Source organism: Stegostoma tigrinum, chromosome 1, assembly GCF_030684315.1.
Source record: "Stegostoma tigrinum isolate sSteTig4 chromosome 1, sSteTig4.hap1, whole genome shotgun sequence".
NCBI lineage: Eukaryota > Metazoa > Chordata > Chondrichthyes > Orectolobiformes > Stegostomatidae > Stegostoma > Stegostoma tigrinum.
This window is the reverse complement of record NC_081354.1, coordinates 23,779,553-23,801,903: the sequence shown is the minus strand read 5'-3', so window position 1 is coordinate 23,801,903 and position 22,351 is coordinate 23,779,553. Positions and strand designations below refer to the sequence as shown.

At 37.5% G+C, this 22,351-nt stretch overlaps 1 protein-coding gene across 3 annotated transcripts in view; it reads left to right on the top strand.

The window, feature by feature from the left end:
* Positions 1-22,351, top strand: part of pcdh10a (protocadherin 10a) — a 49,062-nt gene that overhangs the window by 10,208 nt on the left and 16,503 nt on the right. The window contains exons 4-6 of one of the 3 annotated variants that reach the window (XR_007247509.2): positions 5,517-5,641; positions 10,835-10,931; positions 14,801-14,916. Coding sequence is in view for 2 of the 3 variants with exons in the window: in XM_048530430.2 (XP_048386387.1) it covers positions 14,801-15,100 (300 nt within the window). In the remaining variant the exon portion in view is untranslated. Of the gene's footprint in view, positions 1-5,516; positions 5,642-10,834; positions 10,932-14,800; positions 15,101-22,351 lie in introns of those variants that run through there. The other 2 variants (XM_048530445.2, XM_048530430.2) reach the window with 2 other exon arrangements.

The following is a 22,351-nucleotide window of genomic DNA, read 5'->3' as shown; positions in this document are numbered from 1 at the left end:
TTTATAAGTTTCGCTTCATTAGATACGAAGAGCAAGACTTGTTTTGATATAAAGAAATGCGTTCACTAAACCCGGAAAGTGAAATTTGCAGATAATGTAGGGAAATAGTTAGTGAAGTCTATTAAACGTGTGTATTTATCGCAATTTGAGAATGCATAAAGCCCGCTTCACAACCGGGAACAAGAACGGGATCGTGCAAACAAGCCACGGAACCGACAGCCGAACGTGTTCCAACGCTGTACATAGGCATCCGCACAAGCTATATCAACTTCTGCCTTGGTTGAACAGGGCAGCACTCAAAGACCTTCGCCTCGCTGCGACTGGATTTCAGGACAACAGAAGTGTTTGTTGACCTTAGCAAACAGTGGGCGTTTGTCAGCCACACAAACGGTAAAGTAAAAGGAGCGGGATCGGGGCAAACAAAGCTACACCGCGGCGATCCAATAGCAGTAGGATTCTGCAGCGTAAATATTAGGCAACTTGGAAGAATTTTAGTATATGTCCCCCTGCTCGGGTGGTTGCACTTTAGGTATCAGGCCGCCGTTGAAATGCGGTAGACCGTTTGACTAACTCAGCTACAAAGTCTGAATCAAACGGCATGTGATCCCCCAATCACAGCCGCGAAGACCCCACACGTGCTGGTTGTAGTTGGCAGTTTTTTTAAAACGACGACGGTGCTGGCGATCCTGTTCCCAGCTCACGTCCGCTGTATGCAACAGCTCAGTGATCAGTAATTTGCTTTCAGATTTCTGCATAATAATTACTGATGTGGGACTAAGACGGGAGCCTCGTATTTGTATTGCAGTAGCTTCTTTAATTTGAACTGTATAGACATAAAAGCAATTTTGAAGACAGATGAGTGCATGATAAACGTGGATCGCCCCCCCCCCCCCCCCTCATCGCTGCCGTGCTGAACTGTCTACTCCCATTTGTAGCTCTTCAAGGCCTCTGACTGAGGCGGCGCCCCTCGGATGAATAGAGTCGTGACGTTGTGAGTTACTTGAGGATCAGGGTTGCATTGCGAACGCCAACTTTCATATTGAGTACAATAGAATGAATAGAGACAGCTCCTCCCTCACTGTGGTGCCAGGCCATGTTGACTAAATAAGCTGCTTCTTTCCCAAACGGGCTAGTGGTACAATGCCCCAAATTCGAGTTTAGTGCTTTGCTGTCGATGTGTTTTGTTTGTGTGTCTCATGGTGGCACCTGTTTCCTTGTTCCCTGTCTAACTGTTGAACCACTTGTCGGACCAGCCCGCAGGTCAGATTGGAGGGGAAAGGTAACAAGTGAAAGCTGAAAGAGAGTTGCTGCTTCGATAATTATACCTGATGCGTCCTCATTCCACGGTTTTATTGTGTTTTTTTTTGTAATATGGGTTACAGCTCCATTTTTCTGGCAAGAGTTTGGTTATCAATAAAGCTCATGTCAATCGAGCCTCTCCTTGTCAGTGCAAAACCCACTGGACTGCCAACTGTGTGTAAGAAAGCATTTTCGTGTTTACCTGGACAAGCGTTGTCAATAGAACATGCGGTAACAAGCGCGCGTCAATAGCATCTGCCTCCGTGTCAAACCGAAGCATGGAGTGTTTCTCCGTACAAATTAAATCAATTAACCACACCGTCCCTCAGATTGAGAAATACTTAAAATGGTTGTGTTCTGATTGCATTTATAATAGCCAGAATTGGTAATAATAGTGATCAGTTTTGTCCTGCCACTCAAAAGTGATATTTTGATCAGTTGACTGAGGGAAAGGACTTTGAGTGGATAGAATGCTTGAAGTGAAAAGTAAATCATAGTGATGTCAAGTATTTGCCTCAAGAGCCCAAAGAAGGAGTAAACTCTAATCACCTGTGATTTATTTTTCCATAAACCACCTAATCCCATTGTGTGCCCCATGAGCACTACGTGTTGACTGATTTTATGAGTTTATTTAAGGTTTTTTTCAGAACCATATGATGACTTTCTTTATTCTGTGGGGATCACCTGTCACAGAGAGCTGTTGCCTGTCCGATGATACAGAATTAAACTCTAATGCTTTCGGGAAAGATAGAGTTATTGTGATGTAATTTCAGGAGTTGAAAGCCAGACCAGCAAACAGCTGTGAGCAAGATGTTTTTTTAAATAGTTTTCAAGCAGTGGATCGTGTGTAAGATATTCAATAAGAAATCAGTGCATGGAGGTTGGTACATAAAATTCTACTCTCAGCATTATTTACCACATTGTAAGCTTCTAGTTTCGTAATTTGTTTGATCCCTATTATTATCAATAGTCTTTATGAATGTCTGATATGAAGATAATTGGAAAGTGTTTGTTAGCTTCCGTAAGTATATGATATTTTGTACATTGAAATGTTTTCTTAATTTTAATATGAAACCACTGTGATTTCAATTGATTTTAAAAGATCCATGTTGCTGGAGTGTAGATTTATATGCCTATTTATTTTTCATTAATGCACTCCAGCTACTTGTTTGCTTGAATACGCATCCCTTAAATAAAAACAGACCTCTAATAGTTTTAATAGCAAGGAGAGTTCAGTAATAATTAAATCAGGTTTTGTAGAATTATTCCCATGCCAACACTGCAACTGCCATTTAACCTCTTATGTCCTCTTTGTTTTGCTTCTGTTTTTACTCTCTCTGATCATTGTTTCCTTGCTCTCCTGCCTTAATTTTTCTTTTTTTTGAAGTGGAGGCACTTGGTTACATATGGTAGGCTTAGTGAACAAATATGCTTTGAATACAAGCAAGCTGTTCTAGTGGCACTGTACAGTGAGCCCTGCCTCCTTGCTGAGACAAATTGTACCACAATCTCATTTATTATTTCTAAATTGATAATATCATACCAGTCCATTCCATGTAGCTAAATAAATGTTCTAATCGCCCAATCCATCTTGTTGAGCTAATGATGCCAGACTGTATCTCGCTTTGAATTTGATTGGTATACTGATTGCGTTACAAAAAGAAGCTTTTCTTATTAAAGATATGAATGGACAATACAGGATAAGAAAATGGGAGTACTTTTGACAATCATAATTTTGATTGCTTTTTAAGTTGAATTTTGTCAAACTGTAATTTATAAATCATGTTGATTTGCAGCTGAATAAATTACACGTATGCGTATGAGGTAGTAGAAGATATCTGCCTTAGTTATAGAAAGAATGGTGCAATGGAGACATCAGTGGTAATAGCAATAGTGAAGATATACATTTTCCTTGAAGCCCTGGATTTATTTGAGTTTTGATTGTGCATTGCTCAAATGTTACTGTTCCACTAATCATGAATCCACTATGTGCTGTTATTTTAAACTGTATTCTTGGATCGGGTGGGATTGTCTGTACCTTACACTGCCAGAAATCAAAAAGGAATATTATTTGTAGGATAAGTCCTGCTACTTTCTTATTGACTTACTAGGTATCAGACATGCAATTCATAAGGATTCATACATTTAGCAATAGACTGCCACATGTAAAGTATTCTACATTTTTTTTCCATAAAAAATCATTTACGTACTGCCCGCGTCTATTGAGCTAAAAGCACAGGAGGATGTTCAGAGTGGCTGAATACAGGATTAGAGGGAATGCTTTTCCTCTCCAGATGTGTGTGATTTTTAAGAGGACAACTGCCCCTCAAAACAAATACAAATTAGCCAACATATGGCATTGCTAACATGACTGCAAATTACTTCTGATTAGGGTACCTTAGGTAACTATTTCTCCAAAAGTAGAATTATTCTCAAAAAGCTTTCTAGAGTTGAATCATTATTAATGAATCAGTGATTTTTTAAATGCTTAGAGGTACCATCTTAATTGAATTGCTGTGGGTTTGGCATCACTGGTCGCTGATGAACACAAAAAAAATCTGTTTAATGTACTCTGCGTGATGAATATTGTGTAAAACATTTACCTTCCCATGATTAAATTTTATGAAATATGGTACCTCACCAAGCTATATTGTTACACTCTCAACCCCTTCCTTGAAGCATATAAAACAGCTAATTACCAAACCAGTTTCCCTTCGGTCACACAGATATTTTACCCATACCTCTCTCCTTGACAAACAACTTATAAGTCACATCAGAAGTGTTAAATGTATCTTTGAGAGGGCACAGACCAACAACAAAAGCTCTTAGATTTGTGCAGAAATGCCTGCTGTCATCTCTTGTCTTTTTTGCCTTGTACTCATCAGCCATATGGTGGTGAGGCTCAGTTTTCAAGTCTTAATTTCAATGTCAAAGCTTTTTCTCAGCATCATCACAGTTTTTTTCGGGGACATGACTGTGATATCTGAAACAAGCTTGTAAGAGGAGTAAGCATTTTACCTGTTTCTGTCGGCACAGACTTTTTTTTTATTATGCTTGATAAATCTTCTCAGTGCAAGTCCCAGAGGAGAGAAGAGGCAGGTTGTAAATAGAGAGCTAGGTTTAATTACATGGCTCTAGGCACATCAGTAGCATAAGCACTGGTAGGTTGGCGACAGGGCTATTTGAGCTGGTATGAAATTATATTACATACATCTGTTCATTTCCTATGCTTGTACTAACTCGCAATTTGACAGATAAAGTGGATCAATTTTATGAACACCCGAGATGTAAGCACTTTTGTTTTGAGGCAGACCATTTTTAGGTAATTAAATCTTCTGAGGAAATTTCATTTCAGAAAATGGAGACTCCCTGTCAATTTAATTTTTTTGTGGGGAGTGGGATTTGAATACCTCTGAATATCGAGTGTTGGTAAGCAATAGGAGGATTGCTTTTGAGGATATACCTACTACCTTCACATTTTTAAACCTTAAATATCATCATTGTTATACTCATTTCATCTTCTGCTAGTGGTTAAAGTGCTTCAGGGCATTTAGCAAGCTGCATTTCCTTCAGACTTTAATTTTTGCCACTAATGTAAAAGGTAGAGCAGTGTATTCAAAATGGCAGAAAATATATGCAAATGGTTTTTGTTTTGCTGCTGTACTTTTGTTTTTTATTGTTTTATAAATGGATAGTTTACATTTAATAACATGAACCGAGCAAGAATGGTATCTCAATGCAGGAAAAAATTCTTAATTGGTCTATCGATTTTACACCTCTTTTTGTTGAAAATTATTTTCCTACAGTTGAATACAGCATCAGCCTATCACTGCATATTTACATTAGAACTGCTCCTCTTTCCAAAAGAAACTGTAATTCCTCTTGTAAGTTTGAACCAACAATGCCATCAGCAGGGGCCTTTTAAATCCAAATATAAAAACAATTAGAAATGTGAAAAAGTTATTGGAACAAATAATAAAGCTCATTTATAATCTCTTCAACTGTCGTTTTGAAAGTGCTTTGACAGTGAACTTCAGGACTGACATTTTCTTTTATATGTCAGTGTTCCATTGTCATGCACATGAAAGTTTGACCTTAATGGACATTGATTAGTGAATTCCACTGTGATTTTGACTTGTAAAGTGCTCCCAGTAATAAGGTGCCCCCGGTTATTTAAAATGTTCTCTCCATTTTTTTCCTGTCTTCTCCCCTTGCAGGCCGTTCACCGAGGTGCATCCTCCTCCAGCTGGGGGAGAGCAGGACGGTCCAGGATTCAGACTTCTCCACGACTGCCGTCAATGCAGCTCTGTGAGCGGCTGGCAGGAGGTGCGATTTGAGCAGGGTGCGTTGGACAATGACACTTCTCTCTCTTTCCCCTCCCTCCATACTCCCTCCCCGGGAATGGAACTTTTTGCTTTCACATAACACTTCTTCTAGGGGTCTTGTCGAGAACTGATGAAGTTCAACCAACTGAAGCATCTGATTTTGTGTGGTAGGGAGCCGTGGGACTCAGATTGTATGTATTTCTGGCTGGGAATGAAGGATCAAACTTCTTGACCTGCTCACTTGTCTTTGGTCTTTTTTAAAGTGCATCTCACCCTAATTAAAATGAAAGATTGCTTACCCTTTAGAGTGAAGCCCTCCTAAGACCAACATTTATACGGGAAGAAACTTTCAAAAGGATTAACTAACCTCAGATTGCAAAATAACTTCTGATGTGCCAATCCAATTGTCAGCACCTAAAATGAAGTTTTAAAAGAGCATTGCCACCTTATAATTTGCTTTGTAACATAATAACATCAAACAATATTCTCAGTCAGGTGGTGAATTAACTTGCCAAACAATTTCATTTTTCTTCTTTTATTATCTTTATGGTGATTACCTGTTAAATATCTTATCACTGTCCATTGATTGACCTGTGCTATTGTGTTGTATAGACCACAGTTGTCATCTGATTCATAATCATATCGGAGAGTGCTTGTGTGAGTTTCAGTTGTAAGTACTGGGAAATTATCAAAGCATGGGGCATCACTGCAGTTGAGCTTGTTCATATCCTCACCTAAGATCCAAACAAACCTCACAACAATATTAGAGTCGGAAGAAAATAGAAGCAAACTGGCAATTAATTTTAGCACAGCTTCCTGAGGCCAACTGCAACACTTCAAAACTGTGGCTCAGTTTTGCATCAGGCAGCAAATTTCGCAACCTTGCAAATAGGGAATCTTTATTTTTGTTGACAAACAGGAGGCGGGAAAAACACAGCAAGTCAGGCAGTATCTGTAATAAAGTAGAAATTTGGGTATTACCCTACTTCAGAACAGTTGCTGCCTGGCTTCCTGTGTTCGTCCAGCCTCCTGTTTTCTACCTTGGATTCCAACATCTGCAGTGCTTTTGTCTCTAACCTTTATTTTTGTAATTTTGTCTTCATCCAATAAGCTATGTTTGTACTTGGGAATTGAATACAACGTTGGGTACTCTGAAATTAAAGTCAGTATAGATAGATGCAAAATAAAAATTCCTCTGTTGTGTACTAGCAGTAGCTTAAGTGCTGAATTCAGATTGTACATCTCGTAAGATATGCCATTTTGCTAGAAGTTTCTGAGCAAGTGTTTCAGCGTTTAGCAAGATTTGTTGTTTGAAATCTCCAATGACAACAAAACAGATCTTGATTTATTAATGTGAAAAGAACTTTGATAAAATAAAATAGAAATTGCTATTATTTCCAACGTGGATAATGAACAGTGTTAGCCGCATTGAAAACACATCATAGGAATGAAGTAACTCCTATTTTGGTACCATTCAAAACATGGGACAATTTCTTTTGAGTATTAAAATAAAATATCAGTGCCATGCAATCTCTGTAACGAGATGCTATTAACCATATTATTATATGATGTTTTCAAAGGGTATCGCAGACACCCTATAGCAGGTAAAACTGTGATCATCAAACAAAGAATATATTGAAATCCATCTTCAGTATACTTCTTAGAATCCATAATCTTATGCTCAAATCTGCAATACTTAAAACAAAATGAAAATGAAAGTCAATGAATATATTGCCATTCATATTTAAGTAATAAAATCATCATTAACTAAATAAATATGTTATATTCTAGTGTTGCTCCTTCATGGAATATAGGGGTCATATTTTCTATCATGTATATTCACTTGCTTTTTGATCGTGGGTTCATGCAATTTCTGCAATAATATATCAAATGGTAAAAGATATCTTTTTAACTATAGACAGTTGTAACTTGAGAGCAAAGTCCACTTACTTGGAAAGTTACTGTATGCACAAATTTCTTCCCTTTACACGTCTGATGGATTGGATTTGTGATAAATGGAAACGCTTGATTAAAGACATCTAAAGTAAAGATTTTGAAGGAGATGGTAAAAATTCATTTGAATATATAACATATCAATGATCTTATTCTGCACACAGTTCCTTTCCTATTCAAATTTTTGTTTGCATTTATAACAGAAGCTGACTCTGTAATCTATTTTATAATGTATCACAAAGTAGTTACAGCCCAGAAGACCTGTCAGTGAATATGGTCCACACAAACATCTTCCCACCCTTCTTAATTTAACCCCATGGACAAATTATTTTCTTTCCTCCCTTAGAGCACACAGGAGATTAATCAGCCCCAGCCTTTGTCTCATTATCTGACACACTTTCTTTTTCAAATAATGATCCAGTTCCTTTTTAAAATTCCCATTTGACCCTGCCTCTACTATATTTGGAGGTAGTACATTTCAGACTCTAGCCATGTGTTGCATAGAAAAGATTTTTCTTGTGTCTGCATTGCTTTTTTTGCCCAATAATTTGAACTTGTGGCCCTTGGTTGTCGATTTTTCTCCCAGTGGGAACAGTTGCTTCCTTTCTACTCTGCCCAGACCCCTCAAGATTTCATATACTTCCATTAAGTCTCTGCTTATCCATCTTTTCTCCAAGGAGAGCTATCTCAACCCCTCCAATCTTTTTAAGTGACTGAAGTTTCTAATCTCTGCAGCCGTTCCCTTGACCTTTTCTGCACCCTCATTATGCCTTTGTGTTGGTCCTGAAGGGTGGTGGCCAAAAGTGGATGAAATACTCCCAGTTAGTACTCTTTACAGGGCTGACATAAAGACCTCGCTTTCGTCCTCCAAGTTCCTGTTGGGAAAACCTAGAATGTTGCAGACTTTTAACCACTTCTAAACCTGTACTGTCAATGCTCTATGTATAAATATGGTCAGCTCCCACTATTTATGTGCTTCTTAAGAATTTACCATTTTGTTTTATTTTTTCTTTGCTACTTGTCCACCCATTCCACTATCCTGTCTGTTTCTTTTTGATGTTTTTCACTAGTAATGTCATGATTCACAATACTTCAACGTTTTGTATCATCTCCACATTTTGAAATTGTGCCCTGGACATCAACATCTTGGTCAATAATATTTATTAAGAAAAGCAGGTGCCTAATACAAATCTGTGGGAAATACTGTTGTGAACCCTCCTGCAATTTGAATACCAGGCATTCATCACTACACTTCATTTCCTGTTACTCAACAAAGTTTTGTATCCATGTTGCAACCACCCCTTGAGCTCCATCTTTGCTTACAAGTCTGCTGTGTGGCACTTTATCAAATGCCTTTTGGTAGCCCATCCACAACACATTAATAGGATTATCCTCATCAGCCCTTTCTAATAGCTCAACAAAACCTCAAGCAAATTAATTAAAAATTATTTGCTCTTGACAAATCCACACTTTGTTTCTGCTATCGCGTTAACCCAACTGACTATTCAAATTTTCCTGAATGATCCATTCTGAAAGCATCCCACCACCAATGTTAAAATGATTAATCTGCAGTTGCTGAGTTTGTTTGCATACCCGGTTTTGAGTAAATGACAGGTGCACATCCTTCATGCAGTCCCTTTGTGATGCTGTATGCCCTATACACAAGGAAGGATTGTGATGAATAATCTACTATAGGAGGACAAGGAGGATTATATACACCAGACACATTGGGAGAGGTAGGCTCGATATATCAGCAATGGAAGGAGACAGCAGGTGCATCTGAGAAGGGGTGAGATATTCCAGTTACACCAAGGAGAAGGCATTGATGTAACAGGCCATTGGGAGGGGCCATTACAGTGGGGCATGGAGATTTCTGTATCAGGTACAACAGAAGGATATGTGATATACCAGTTACACTGGAATGGGGTGATGTACAAGGTAATTTTGGGTAAAATGTTTCTGTGCTATTTATATGAGCGAGTACTTACTTTCAGATTTGAATCACCCTCTGGGTAAAGTAGTTTCTCTCCAATTCCTTGCTGGATTGACTTGTGAATATGTTACACTTTTGATCCCTTTACAATCAATGTCAAAAACCTCTATCAGGCCAGTCTTCACTTTTTTACAGAGAAGATCCTGAACCTGTTCAGTTTTTCTTGATTGGAATAACCTCTTGCTTCTAAAACCATTCTTGTCACCCCATTTCTTACCCAGTGAAGACACTGCAGAACAGTGAAAGCGTGTGATTAAAATTTGACTAATTTTCACAGTCAGTTTTCATTAATAATAGATTATATTCATGTATTTTATATATATATTGGAATATGTAGTAAGAGAATAACTGAATGGGCTACTGAATGGTGCCCAGTGTCACTGACATCTAATCGTGCTGCATTTGGGAAACTACATTTAATATTTCTTTACTGTGTGCAAGGGAGGTTAATCAGTATTTTAATTCTAAATTAAAGAGAAATTTATTAGGCTTGGATGTTTATGGTGTGCAGTATATAAAGGGTATGGTAAGTGTTGAGTTAGTACAAAATACCCTGTAGATGTTAGGCCTCCAAAGAAGGAAGTAGCAGTAGGATTACGTAGTTAAAGATTAAAGATAGAGGTAATTGTTGGCATGCATACAAGTAAGTAAAGAACATGTCATTTGCTCTTGACGGTGTGGCATTAAAGCATTCCAAACATTTATTCTCGAATTGCTTTCTATTCTCCTGCTGAAATCTTTTGTTGAAGACTTTTCTTTGGACCTTGGAAGGAAGACATTTCAATGAAAAGGATGAAAGCAGTAATCTCATTGTAGAGCATGTCCACTAGCTACCAATTATTTGAATATCGTTGGTATGTTTGTAAACTAATCACCTCATCTTTTTTTACATTCTTCACACAGTGCTCAGCAAAAGAACATTTCAAACAAACATAATTAGAAATGTTCAACTAATATTCAGCAATTATGTTCACATCTGTACTGACATGTGGATATACTCTGTAAAGACCCCTTCTGACTGCCTGATGTCATAACAGCATTTCTGCTGCACTTTTGAACTGAAATAGTACACTTATGTAATTTGAAGTATTAATTTAAACTGACAACTTTTGTGTAAAGAAAATAGCAAATATGAAATTAAGAATTTGTCAAATCAAAACAAATTTGTTAAATAAAATCTAGGTGTTCCACCATGTCTGAGAAGGTGTTGTTATCAGATCATGGGTCATTGCTAATTGCCATTGTATATCTTCTACCCAAGTAGGCATTGGGAGAATCTTATATTCCGTTACGCCTGGGATATGTCACATGGCCCAGATTAACCTAATGCTGAAAAAGGAAGGGGAAAGTACATATTTAAAGTAAGCAAGGAAAATTGATTGTGTTCAATACAACGGGGTAAGAATGTATCTTTTTAAATTATCCATAAATGTATTCCTTCCTTGCAACAAAATTGTGCCATGTACCTCATGGATGTTTCACAAAAGTCCACCCTGAAGTTTGAGGTTAATCTTGCACTTTATTGTCTTTCTTGTTTGTCAAGTCTAAACCTGTTAAATTAATAAAGTTTGATGTTACTTTTAATGCTTACTGTGCTGTGTTCTGAAAGATATATTTAAAGAAAATGAGTGCTGAAAAATTTGAGGAAAATTGATATCGACAGTGAAGGTTAGAGCCTCTAATAGGAGTATTTCTTGTTCAAAGTCAAAACTCTTGCATTTGAAACTCTTACGGTAGTTTATGTGTAAGACCATAATTTGATGTGGCATTCATTCAGACAGATCCAGATTGACCCAGGTTTAATGGATTGTTCTTCTGCATTAGTTGCTCTCACCGATGGTCAGAGCTGGGATGTTCCAAAGTCCTTAATTGTCTAGCACTGTGCACGTTGATGGCTGCATACTTACATCCAATATGGTACTACTCTCTGATGAAGGGTCTAGGCCCGAAACATCAGCTTTTGTGCTCCTGAGATGCTGCTTGGCCTGCTGTGTTCATCCAGCGCCACACTTTGTTATCTTGGTAATAAGTTGTACATTGGTTTACCAGTGGAGCATTAGACCTTAGTGCTAATCATCATAATTTAACTTATAAAGCATTTAATCGCATGGGTCACCTGATTTGAGCTGAAGTGGTTGTGAAGGTGATCCAATTTAGGTCAGTATCCCTGGATGTTGAAGAGTTGAAAAATCAGCCAAGTATTTCCATTTTTCCAAGACCCAATGACCCCTGTCTGGTACATACATATCTGAGCATTCAGAGGGGATGAGATGGATGTCTGATTGTTAAATTAAATATGAATTTTTCATGGAGATTGAACACTTGTATGAGGTAAAGAGGAGCTGCTGGCACCTGTTGAACCATATTTTATAACAAGAATCTCAGCAAATGTGAGAAGGAATTAGTATGGGGATTATCCAAGTAGGTAAGCTCCAAGAGAAGCACCAGTACATGGGAGAAGATATTCCAGTGAGAATTAACATCTTCATGTGAAATGCAAACTGATGAAGGGAGACCATACTATGGTGATACGTCCCATTAGCTTTTGAAAAATTCTCCAGTTTAATTTGTATTATCTTCTGGTAGTTCACACAAGTCATTTGTTTTTCATTTGTGAATTGGATATTGTTTGTAGACTATTTGACAATAGGTGAAGCTCAGTCCTGATCACACCTACTGTGTTCAAACACACACACATAACATAGACACACACATAATGGAAATTGTAGTTGCTTATTCAGCTTTGTAGAGCACGGTGCTGAGATCAGCTGTATACTGCTATACTAGTTCAACTGAAATCATCTGGCAGTTGGAGCCAGCATTGTTTTAGATTTTAAGCATAGCTTCTTGTTTTTTTTTACTAACTGAGCCACTATAGAACTCAGAAACAGTAAGTAATTTTGATATTTATCTTTCTTCTTCACACTGCTGTGAGACAGCAGGCGATATTTTCCTGATTTTATGATGCTACATAAATGAAGGTGATTTATGATCATCAAAATTTGATGTGAAGTCATATAATCCACTATTATGTGGTTGAGAATTGTGGCGTTTCATTTTTAAAATGATCGTTGCCGTAATTTCCATTCTAATCTGATAGGTTATGACTACTTGGATTGGATATTCACTGTGCAACCGAAGTTTGCATATTCTCCCCGTGGATGGATTGACCATGCTAAATTGTCCATAGTGTTCTGGAATGTGTAGATTGGGTAGGTTATCGGGGATGGATCTGGGTGGCATGCTGTGACAGTAAGTGTGGACTTGTTGGGCCAAAGGACCTGTTCCACACTGTAGGGATTCTATGATTCTCACTGATATTAATTGAAAGATTGCTATAGCATAACTTCTGTTCAATTTTTTTTAAAAAATGCCTCGTGTTCAATTGGAGAAAAAACATATGCAAAGTGTTGAAGATTTCAGGCAGAAAGCTCAGCCTTTTTGAAAAGCACAGAGCTATCATTGCAGTGCTCTTCAAAATTATTGCTGCAAATTTCTTCGGGGTAATCCTTGATTTTCTTCAAGCAGCCAACCTAAATTGTGACAATAGTCTTCATGCCTATTATCACCTTGTTGTTCACATAAATAAAGTTTCCTGAATGGCAACTGACAAAAATTTCAGTCTACTTACAGGAATTAAAAGAAAGGGACTTCAAAACATTCATCTTGCATTCCACTTACCTTTTACTTTCTTTCCACAATTACCTGCTACTACTTGAAGTAATGCATTCCATATTCATAACATTTAAAACAAATTCAAATCTGCAAAGCCCTATCAAGTGTCGTAATGACTTAATATTACCTCATTGTTGTTTGATTACTTGAAATAATTTATCCCTGAAACAAATGTTGACAATCTGAAAACAGTTCATCTTGGGTGGGAGTTTACAGTGCAAGGTAATTATTCAATTCGCAGTCTCGTTTTTGTTGGCATTATTGTACAGTCGAACAAACAAGAATTTCATGGAAAATTGGTGTAAATTTAACAACAAATTCAGTTGCCCTGAATTATGAAGTAAATTGCTGCTTTATTGAGTATTGTTGAGCAACAGAGACAACATTCCAAAGTTTGAAGCTACAGAAGGCAAAATTTTAACTTTGCCCTTAGATCAAAGCTGGCGATAGGGGAGTGACTGACCATTTCATACTACAATAGAATTGGAAATTGAGCCGCGTACACGTCAGGAACCAAAGTGCTGCCATCATTTTTGGTCTCAGGGAAGCAAAACATCAGCTTTCAATGCTTGAAAGTCAGTAAAACCCTCTACTCATTTCAGAGACGGTATAAGGATTTAAGATGCAGCTTGCTCAAAAGCACAAGGTCGCTTCTGCACTCTTCTGAGAAAAATAAAATTGGCTACATTATTGACATCAAACAGAAGATAGTTCGCCTAACATTTAAAGTGGAATTGTTCTTACAACTGACATTAGTAATCCTGGCAAGCAGCATATTTAACATTCTGACTGTGCATAATACAATACAGTAAATCAGTGTCCAAAGTGACTTCAGAATCTGTTGCACGCCAGTTCTTATGGAATGTCTTATAACAGATAACCGAAAGAGGCTTTTTCACTGGCACATCACATTAATTCATTAGTGTAGTATGTATTTTTAAGTTGTATTAATGTACAATTATTATCTGTAATTAGAACTATCCTATTGTCTGTACTGTATGTGGTGCCTGCAGTATAAGTCACTCTGGGTTTAATAATTGTCATTCTTTACGTACAATATGAAAAACAGAGCAAAATTAGTGTTACAAGTGAACATGACACAAATGTGACCTTTCTACTTGTCTGCAACAAAAGAATGGTATCCTTTAAAAAGTGTATGTTTAAACTTACAATAGGTAAATCTGTAAGTGCCATTATCGAGAGGGAAGGCTCATTAGAATTTTAATGTTGTCTTGGCACTTCAAGTTTCAGTGTAGTGCTGTGTTTGGAAGATCTTTGTTCATTATTTCACGGGATGAAACCTGGAGGATAAATCACTGTGGGGTTGATTACTGTTTGGTGTTTATCTCAATGTACAGAACATAATTAAAGGCTAATTGTGAAAATTTGTACTGGAGGAATTTTGTGGGTGGGAGCGAATCTGTTTGAGACTCCAGTGAAATATTGATACATAACCTTTTAGAGTCTTCTCACCCAATTTTGAAGTGGCATCCTGCACTCCTCAGTAGAAGGTTAATATCCCTAATGCTGTTTATTTTGACTTATTTTCTTTTAGGAGCTGACCTCTTTTCCAATTGCACAGAAGAGTGTAAAGCACTGGGACACTCAGATCGTTGTTGGATGCCCACCTTTGTACCCACAGATGGCCGCCAAGGTCCTGATTACCGCAGCAATCTGCATGTTCCTGGCATGGACTCTGTGCCTGACACCGAGGTCTATGAAGCTCCAGAGCAGACTGGGGAGAAATCCTTCTCTACATTTGGAAAAGAAAAGTCACATCCATCTAATCTGGAAAAGAAAGAATGTGATGCACTTCTGCCCAACACACGTGCGCCTTACAAGCCACCATATTTAAGTGAGTGTTTGTCAAATCAAAATATTTTTGGTTATGAACTTTCTTGTGCTTTAAATGAAATCATTTCCTTTAGCGAAATTGAAGTTGGTTTTAATAAGTTTACATATAATGGATATATTGAGTCCATGCAAACTATTGTTTTAAACAAGGCTGACTTTTTTTTAGTGAAGCGTAATATGGGTTGATTATGAAACTGAACCAGATACTTGAATCCACCTGGATTTCAGTAGTTGAGTTGATGCCAAATTGTTAAATGTATTGAAAGTGGAAATAGAAGTTACCATACACTTGCCTCAACTCTGGATATATCTAAAGCATACTCAAGAGATACAAAAGGTCTTTGGGCACTTCTCAAATCAGATTTAATATAACATTGGAACTGTCCTCTATGTTGTCAAATCTAAGTAAACTGTGATTGCCTTCTCCAGAGGACACAGCATAGCTGTGTCTAAGAATCAGGCTAAGTCACTGCTTTGGAGTTGTATTGCAACTTTACTGAATTTTTTCATTATTTGTTTTTGTTTATGCTGGTCAGGAAGAGATCAATGCAAGAACATAAGATATTTTCTCACATGTTGCATGTAGCTTGATTTCATATGTATTTAATGTTTTTTAAGAATGAACAATTCCACGTTAAAATGGAAATATTCAAGCTATTTATATTTACTGTGAATTTTACAAGCTTTCCATAAATTAGTTGTTTAGTGTTGTTGCCCTACAGACTTAGGTAGCATTTGTTCCACTACTGTAGCATTAACTTATACTTCCAATGGAGTACTGTTCTGAAATCAGGTTCAAACAGTATATTGTAAGTGCACACTTGAATAATCTGTTGACTGGTGTCCAAATATCATTGAAATAGTTAAGGTTAACTAAGAGCTGAAGGTCCTGTTGGATTTTTGTTGATGTGAGCAATTGAAATTTGGATTTGGAGATCCTTGAATTTGTAAAGGCACTATATAACTGAACTGTGTGAACAATAATGTCCCAGATTTAATTGCTGGCCTGTGCAGGTATGGTTGGTCTCTGCTGAACAGTCAATGAGGTACTGCAATTATCACCGCACCCTTAAAAGAAGTAAACTAGGGCCTTCACAGTTAATCACTTTCCAGAAATTCCTGGCAGAAATGCTTATGTAGCTTGGCTTATCTAGAGTTGCTACATTCTGTAGTCTAATCACCATACTGCCTCGGAAGGGCCAGACAGGTGAAGGGCCAGGCAGGTATAATGAAAACTTAGGCAGGTTATCACATGATTTCTAGTATCCATGAAACCACTCTGATCAAGAAATCAATGGCACCAGGAAGGGCGGAAAAAGAAATAATCTTAATTGCAAAAGATAGAACTGCAAGAATGGACCAGCAGGGAACAGTTTTCCCCTTAAAAAATGAAAAGTTTCCTTTATAAGTGTTGCAACAATAAAGTGAAGTTGAAGTGAAATTAAAGATGTATGAATCTTTCATGTGGAAATGATGTGGTGCTCATGTCAGCATTGCTTAGTTGATAGCTTTCTGAATCGAAAGGTTATGACTTCAAATTCCGTCCAAGGCTTGACTGCAAAACTAATGCTGGCACACAAGTCCAGTACTATTGGATTGCTGCATTGTCTGATTGCTGCCTTTCAGGTGAGATGTTAAACAGTAACATAGGTAACACTTTTCATAGCAATGTGTTTCAAAACAGAGGAGTCATCCCTGCATCTTGTTTAATATTTAGCTCTCAATTTACAGCTCAAAAAATGTCCTTGTCGTATTATTGTTTGTGGAATCTTATGTTCAAACTGGCAGTCAAACATTGCACCAAAGACTCTTTGAACGTATTTAGTTGACTGTAAAGCGTTCTGAAGTGGCTATGAAAGACACTATATAAATGTTAGATTTTCTAGTTTTCAGATCTGTGTTGATGCTAAGTTTAGCTTCAGTTATACTGCATATTTTCTGCTGCAGGAGAGCCCAATCCATAATTGCCCTTTAATGTTGAAAATTACCCTACATAATTACACTTTGAAAAAAGAATGAGATAGATTTTCATCATCCTTGCTCCTGGAATAGTCTTGTGTCCCATAAGCATGTAAAAAAAGGAGTGGAGAAAAAAGTCAAATAAAAAATTTTTCCATCGCCTTTATCATTGGTAGAAGTTGTTCAATGATCACCTTCAATAAAAGCATTGCTCTATTTTGATGGGAATTTGTTGGGAACTGTCAAATTGTAATATTTGGTCAGCAAACAAAACAGGGCATGCCATAGGTTTTCCCTATAATATTATTGTCTACAGCCAATTTATGTGCTTGCCATTTGCTGATTTTTAAAAAAGCGTGTTTGCGCTTCTATGTTCCTAATTAGTGTATTACTGCATTTTAAATGTTTATATGCAGTGTTAAAGAATGTTGGCCAGTGACATGTGATTTTAATTTTGAAAATATCCATTTTCCTTCTACCCTGTCTCTATTAGTGAGTCATTATATGTTTGCACTTCTCCATGCATTCAGCTCCTTCTCTACAAAAAAACCCTTCAGTTTGGTATTCAGCTTAGACCTGTGAGATCACTGATTTTGCAAATGTTTTCTTCTGCAGAGTTAATCGTGTTAAAATGACTGTTTTAAGGCATGGCATGGTACATATTGCAAAGCATCTCCACAATATATATTTTAAAAATCCATTTTAAATTAATTTTGTGTCTAACACAACTGTACCTCAATGTTCATTCTTATTTCAATCAGACAGTCTTTTTTAATTTGGCATTCCAGTTGCTAATCATTTGTTTAATACGTTGGTCACCAGCATCTCATGGTAACTAGATTCAGAGGCACAGCCATTTTTGTCCTTGTATAACCCTCCATACTAAAGAGGCTGGTATTTTCCTGTCATATAGGGGAGAAAAAAGTCATTGTCATGATCCAAAGATATGAATGAAAGCCCCAAAGTGAAAAAAAATACAAAAGCCTTTACAAGAACAAGAGATAACACAGTGTGAAGCTGAAGGAGCACACAGGCCAGGCAGCATCAGAGGAGCAGGAAAGTTGACATTTTGGGTCGGGACCCTTCCTCAGAAATGCCCATTCCTGAAGAAGCGTCCCAACCCGAAATGTCAACTTTCCTGCTCCTCTGATGCTGCCTGGCCTGCTGTGCTTCTCAAGTTCCACACTGAGTTATCTCTGACTCCAGCATCAAAAGTTCTTTTTATCTCTTTACAAGAACAAATTGTATTTATATGGCATCTTTAATCTAGTAAATCATTCTAAATCAATAAGTATTATCAAACAGAATATGACATCAAGCCATATAAAGAGCTGCTAGGTCAGATGACCAAAAGCTTAGTTAAAAGTTTGAATTTGAAGAAGTGTACCTCAGGCAAGAAAGGTAGAGGAATGCAGAGCAGGAACTCCATAGCTCAATGGTGGAGCAATAAATATCCAGGGATAGTGATAAACTAGAGGAACATAGGTATCTCAGAACGTTTGAATAGGAGAAGATTACAGAGGTTGGGAGGGTTGAGGCCATGAACATATTTGAAAACCATGCTGAAAGTTTTTAAATAAAGACATTGCTTGAGCAAGATTCAGTGTAGATCAGAAAAGACAAGACTGCGTTAGGATTAGGTGAACAGTATTTAGAGTGTGTTCGGACGTGGACGTCATAGTCTACAATTAATCTTCTTTGTATGTATGGTGGGGAGGTGATGGCCTAGTGGTATTATCGCTGGACTATTAATCCAGAGATACAGCTAATGTTCTGGATACCTGGGTTTGAATTCTGCCATGACAGGCATGAATTTGAACTCAATAAAATATCTGGAATTAGGACTCTAATGACAACCAAGAATCCATGGTCAGGAAAACCCCATCTGGTTCACCTAATTCCTTTAGGGAAGGAAATTGTTATCCTTACCTGGTCTGGCCCAGATATAATGTGATTCCAGACCAACAGCAATGTGGCTGACTTTGGGCAATAAATGCTGCCGAGCCAGTGATGCTGTCATCTTGTTAATGAATAAAGGAAATAAAGGATATTGAACAAAGAGTCAGTTTCATTGAAGTGCTCATTGTTATTACATGTGTATTAATTAAAATTTTCCCTTGTTGAGAAATGATTGCAAAATGCAATAAACATTGGCCTTTTCTTTCTGGCATCTGGGTTGAAACTGAGATGAGAGTGATTAGACAAAAATTTGTTATATTTTCTGCTTCTTTGTTTCTGTTTAATTTGGCTATTATGTCCCTGGCACAAAACAGCCCCTAACCTTGAACTGATTTAGCTGCCCTTTCAACATGTTTACTGTAGGTAATTAAAAATAATGATACCCTGGAAACTCTCTGAGATTAAAGTTGGGGCTGAGAGACAGTATTAAGACAGGTGAAGGCTGTCCTGCATTGCTTTTATTTGTGCCATCCCTGGCCTGAAGCATGTTGAAACTATTTGATTGAAATGGAAAGCAGTCCTTTTCTTAGAATTGGTTCCTTTCACGTTGGTAAACACAAAGTTCAGACAGAATTTAACATTGTACTTTGATTACTGCGTCCAATGTACAAATATAGAAAAACAAAACATAGAAAAGTACTAAAATTAAAATGGAGACATTTAATAAAACATTGTTGTTGAAACTTAGACATTAGCAATGCCTGAAGAGATATTGATTACATATTATAGTTGATAGATGATGACATACACATGTCCATGAATGTAGACTGCAGTACTGTATTGGTATATTCACTTTTGGGGAAGGAAAGACTGACTTATTTGGTCATTATTAGAATGGGTGTGCAACATCCTCACTGATAGAAGGGTATTTGTTCGTGGCTCTCACAGGATCAGTTTTCATTCTTTATTCTGATCAATTATCTGGGGAAATGACATCAAATGTGACAGGCTTTTTGCTGATGACACCACCCTTTGCAGGGCCATTAATTTGTCATCAGTAAACAAGAGGGGATTGAACAATTGTGGGCAGATATTGGGGAAAAAAGACTGAACACTGGCTGACAAAACATCGGGAGTAGACTAAATCGATGAATGTGTTAAGAATTATATCCTCTGTAAAGTGCCAAGTGTTCTTCGATTACACGCATCTGGCTCTGCAATGTGGGTGATTAAGTCTGAATTAAAATGGGGCAGATGAAGATGTTAAGCTGATTGCAGAATTAGAATTTTTAAGCCAACAGGATATTGGTAAAAGCTAGTTAAACCAGGGTTCTACGCATTTGAAATCAGTGTTTGAACAGGGATAGAGTAATCTAGGCCTGTCAGCGTGAAAATAAAATGCATTCTTTGTTCTTGAGTTGTAACTACAGTAAAGCCATTAAATCTAATGGATCAAAAGACTTAACCCAGCTCCTCTCCAATATTCGTACCATTAAAAAATGTAGTATATCTGGGCCTAGGTCACATATTTGTGATGAAATCACTTTGCTGAAGCCTGAGACATATTTCTTTCAGAAACATAGCATTTACATCATTGCATTCTGTATCAATTCAAAATAAACTTTGCTGATTGTTTTAAGAAATCTTCTATATTGCTGAAAAAGACAGATTTTGTCAAAGCTTTTCATCTTGCACTCATCAGGCCAGTTTGCGAGAAATACCAATTTAAAGAGAACATTTTTAATACCGTATGAGAAGAATATTCTGGTTAGCAAGTGGATTCTGATTAGTAGAATTGTTGTCATGGAGAATGCATCATTTAGAAGATGACTGACAGTAACCACCAATTTTATTTAAATTTAAACCAGGCAGGTTGATTCTAATTTATCACGGCATTGTCTGAGGAATGAACCAGAGAATGGCTGTCACTTATTTGTTCAGTTGGAACAGGTGCAGTGTGTGTACATGTTATTTCTGTCTGCAAAGTGCAGGGCCCTGTGTCCTAATATGTATAGATTACAGTTCACAATGTGAACTCAACTCACAATCTTAAATTTGTCAATAAAATTATTAGCACAGTCAGGATTAATTCAAAAATGTTATTCAATTTTTGAATCACAGCTAATGTTGGATAATGTGTTTCGAGTTCTGCAAGCAAGGACAAGTTGGATACCGTTAGTACATTGCCTGGTTGCAGGCTGCTAACAGGACATGCCATTTGATACAAACTGGCCATCTTTGGTACATATGATCTACATGCTTTACATCATACTGGCACTGAAATTCATTTGTATGGTAGGCCCAATGTCGTTTTGATTTGACAGCAGCAACATGTAAATGGAGAAGATTACTTGGTGATAAGTGTTCCATGTTTATATCACAGCTTCAACGAAAACATGCCACGGATTTAACTCCTAAATGCCCAGCTATATTTTAAAGTGCACAAATGAGTAATATGGTTTCAGTGCCAATGAGATGCCAGAAGTGTAGGTCATACATCCCAGCAACTGACAGACGACATCAAAGAACACATCCATTTCCATAGTATGCTGACTATGTCGTTCAAGTCGTGCCTATAAAAATTAGAGTTATGACTGAATTATCCTATTTTTGGACAAAATGTTTTCTCAGGTGATATGGCACCCACTCTGACTTAGCCAATGATAATTTTGCTGAGACAATCATTCACCCTCCACCTTGTTAGATGTACAACCATATGTTTTTGCAGCTGCTCAGTGGAATCATGTGGTAGGCAAGAGAGAAGTAGTTGATGCTTTGCACCATTAAAGCATCAAACTTAATCAAACTCCACAGTACTTGAGATGCTGCAAACTAGGAACTTTCCTTCACACTGTAATCCTGAACTGTTTTCCCCAAGAAAATAGCTGAGAAAGGAAATTTAGCTCTTTGGTATGCTGACAGATATCTGGAAATGCTGGTGGATGGTTGATGGAAAGGAAGGCATTGATATATCCCTGTGACTGGCAAAGTAGGCCACACCACCAGACTCAGCCAGCTGGACTGAAATGGTGCACCTGTTCAAAGCAAAGTTCTAGGTAAACTGTAGTACACAACAGTGAAGGAAGAAGGTGAGTGATCTGCACTCTGTAAAGATAATTTCTTAGTCTTTACTGTGCTACCTCACTCTCACAGGACCACAGTTCACTTTAACTTTGTCACAGAGCATGCCTCTCATAAACCCCCATGACCGACATTTCTAGTTAATCTATGCGTTGTGTAAACAAAAAGACTCACATCCAACTCATCCTCTGAAAAAAGAACTAACCCTCTTTGCCTTTGTGTTCCCACTCAACTGCTGGGAACTGGAATACTGATCATTTCTCCTGGATCGCCACTACCTGCTCTTTCATCCACCATTATCATGCTCAGTCCC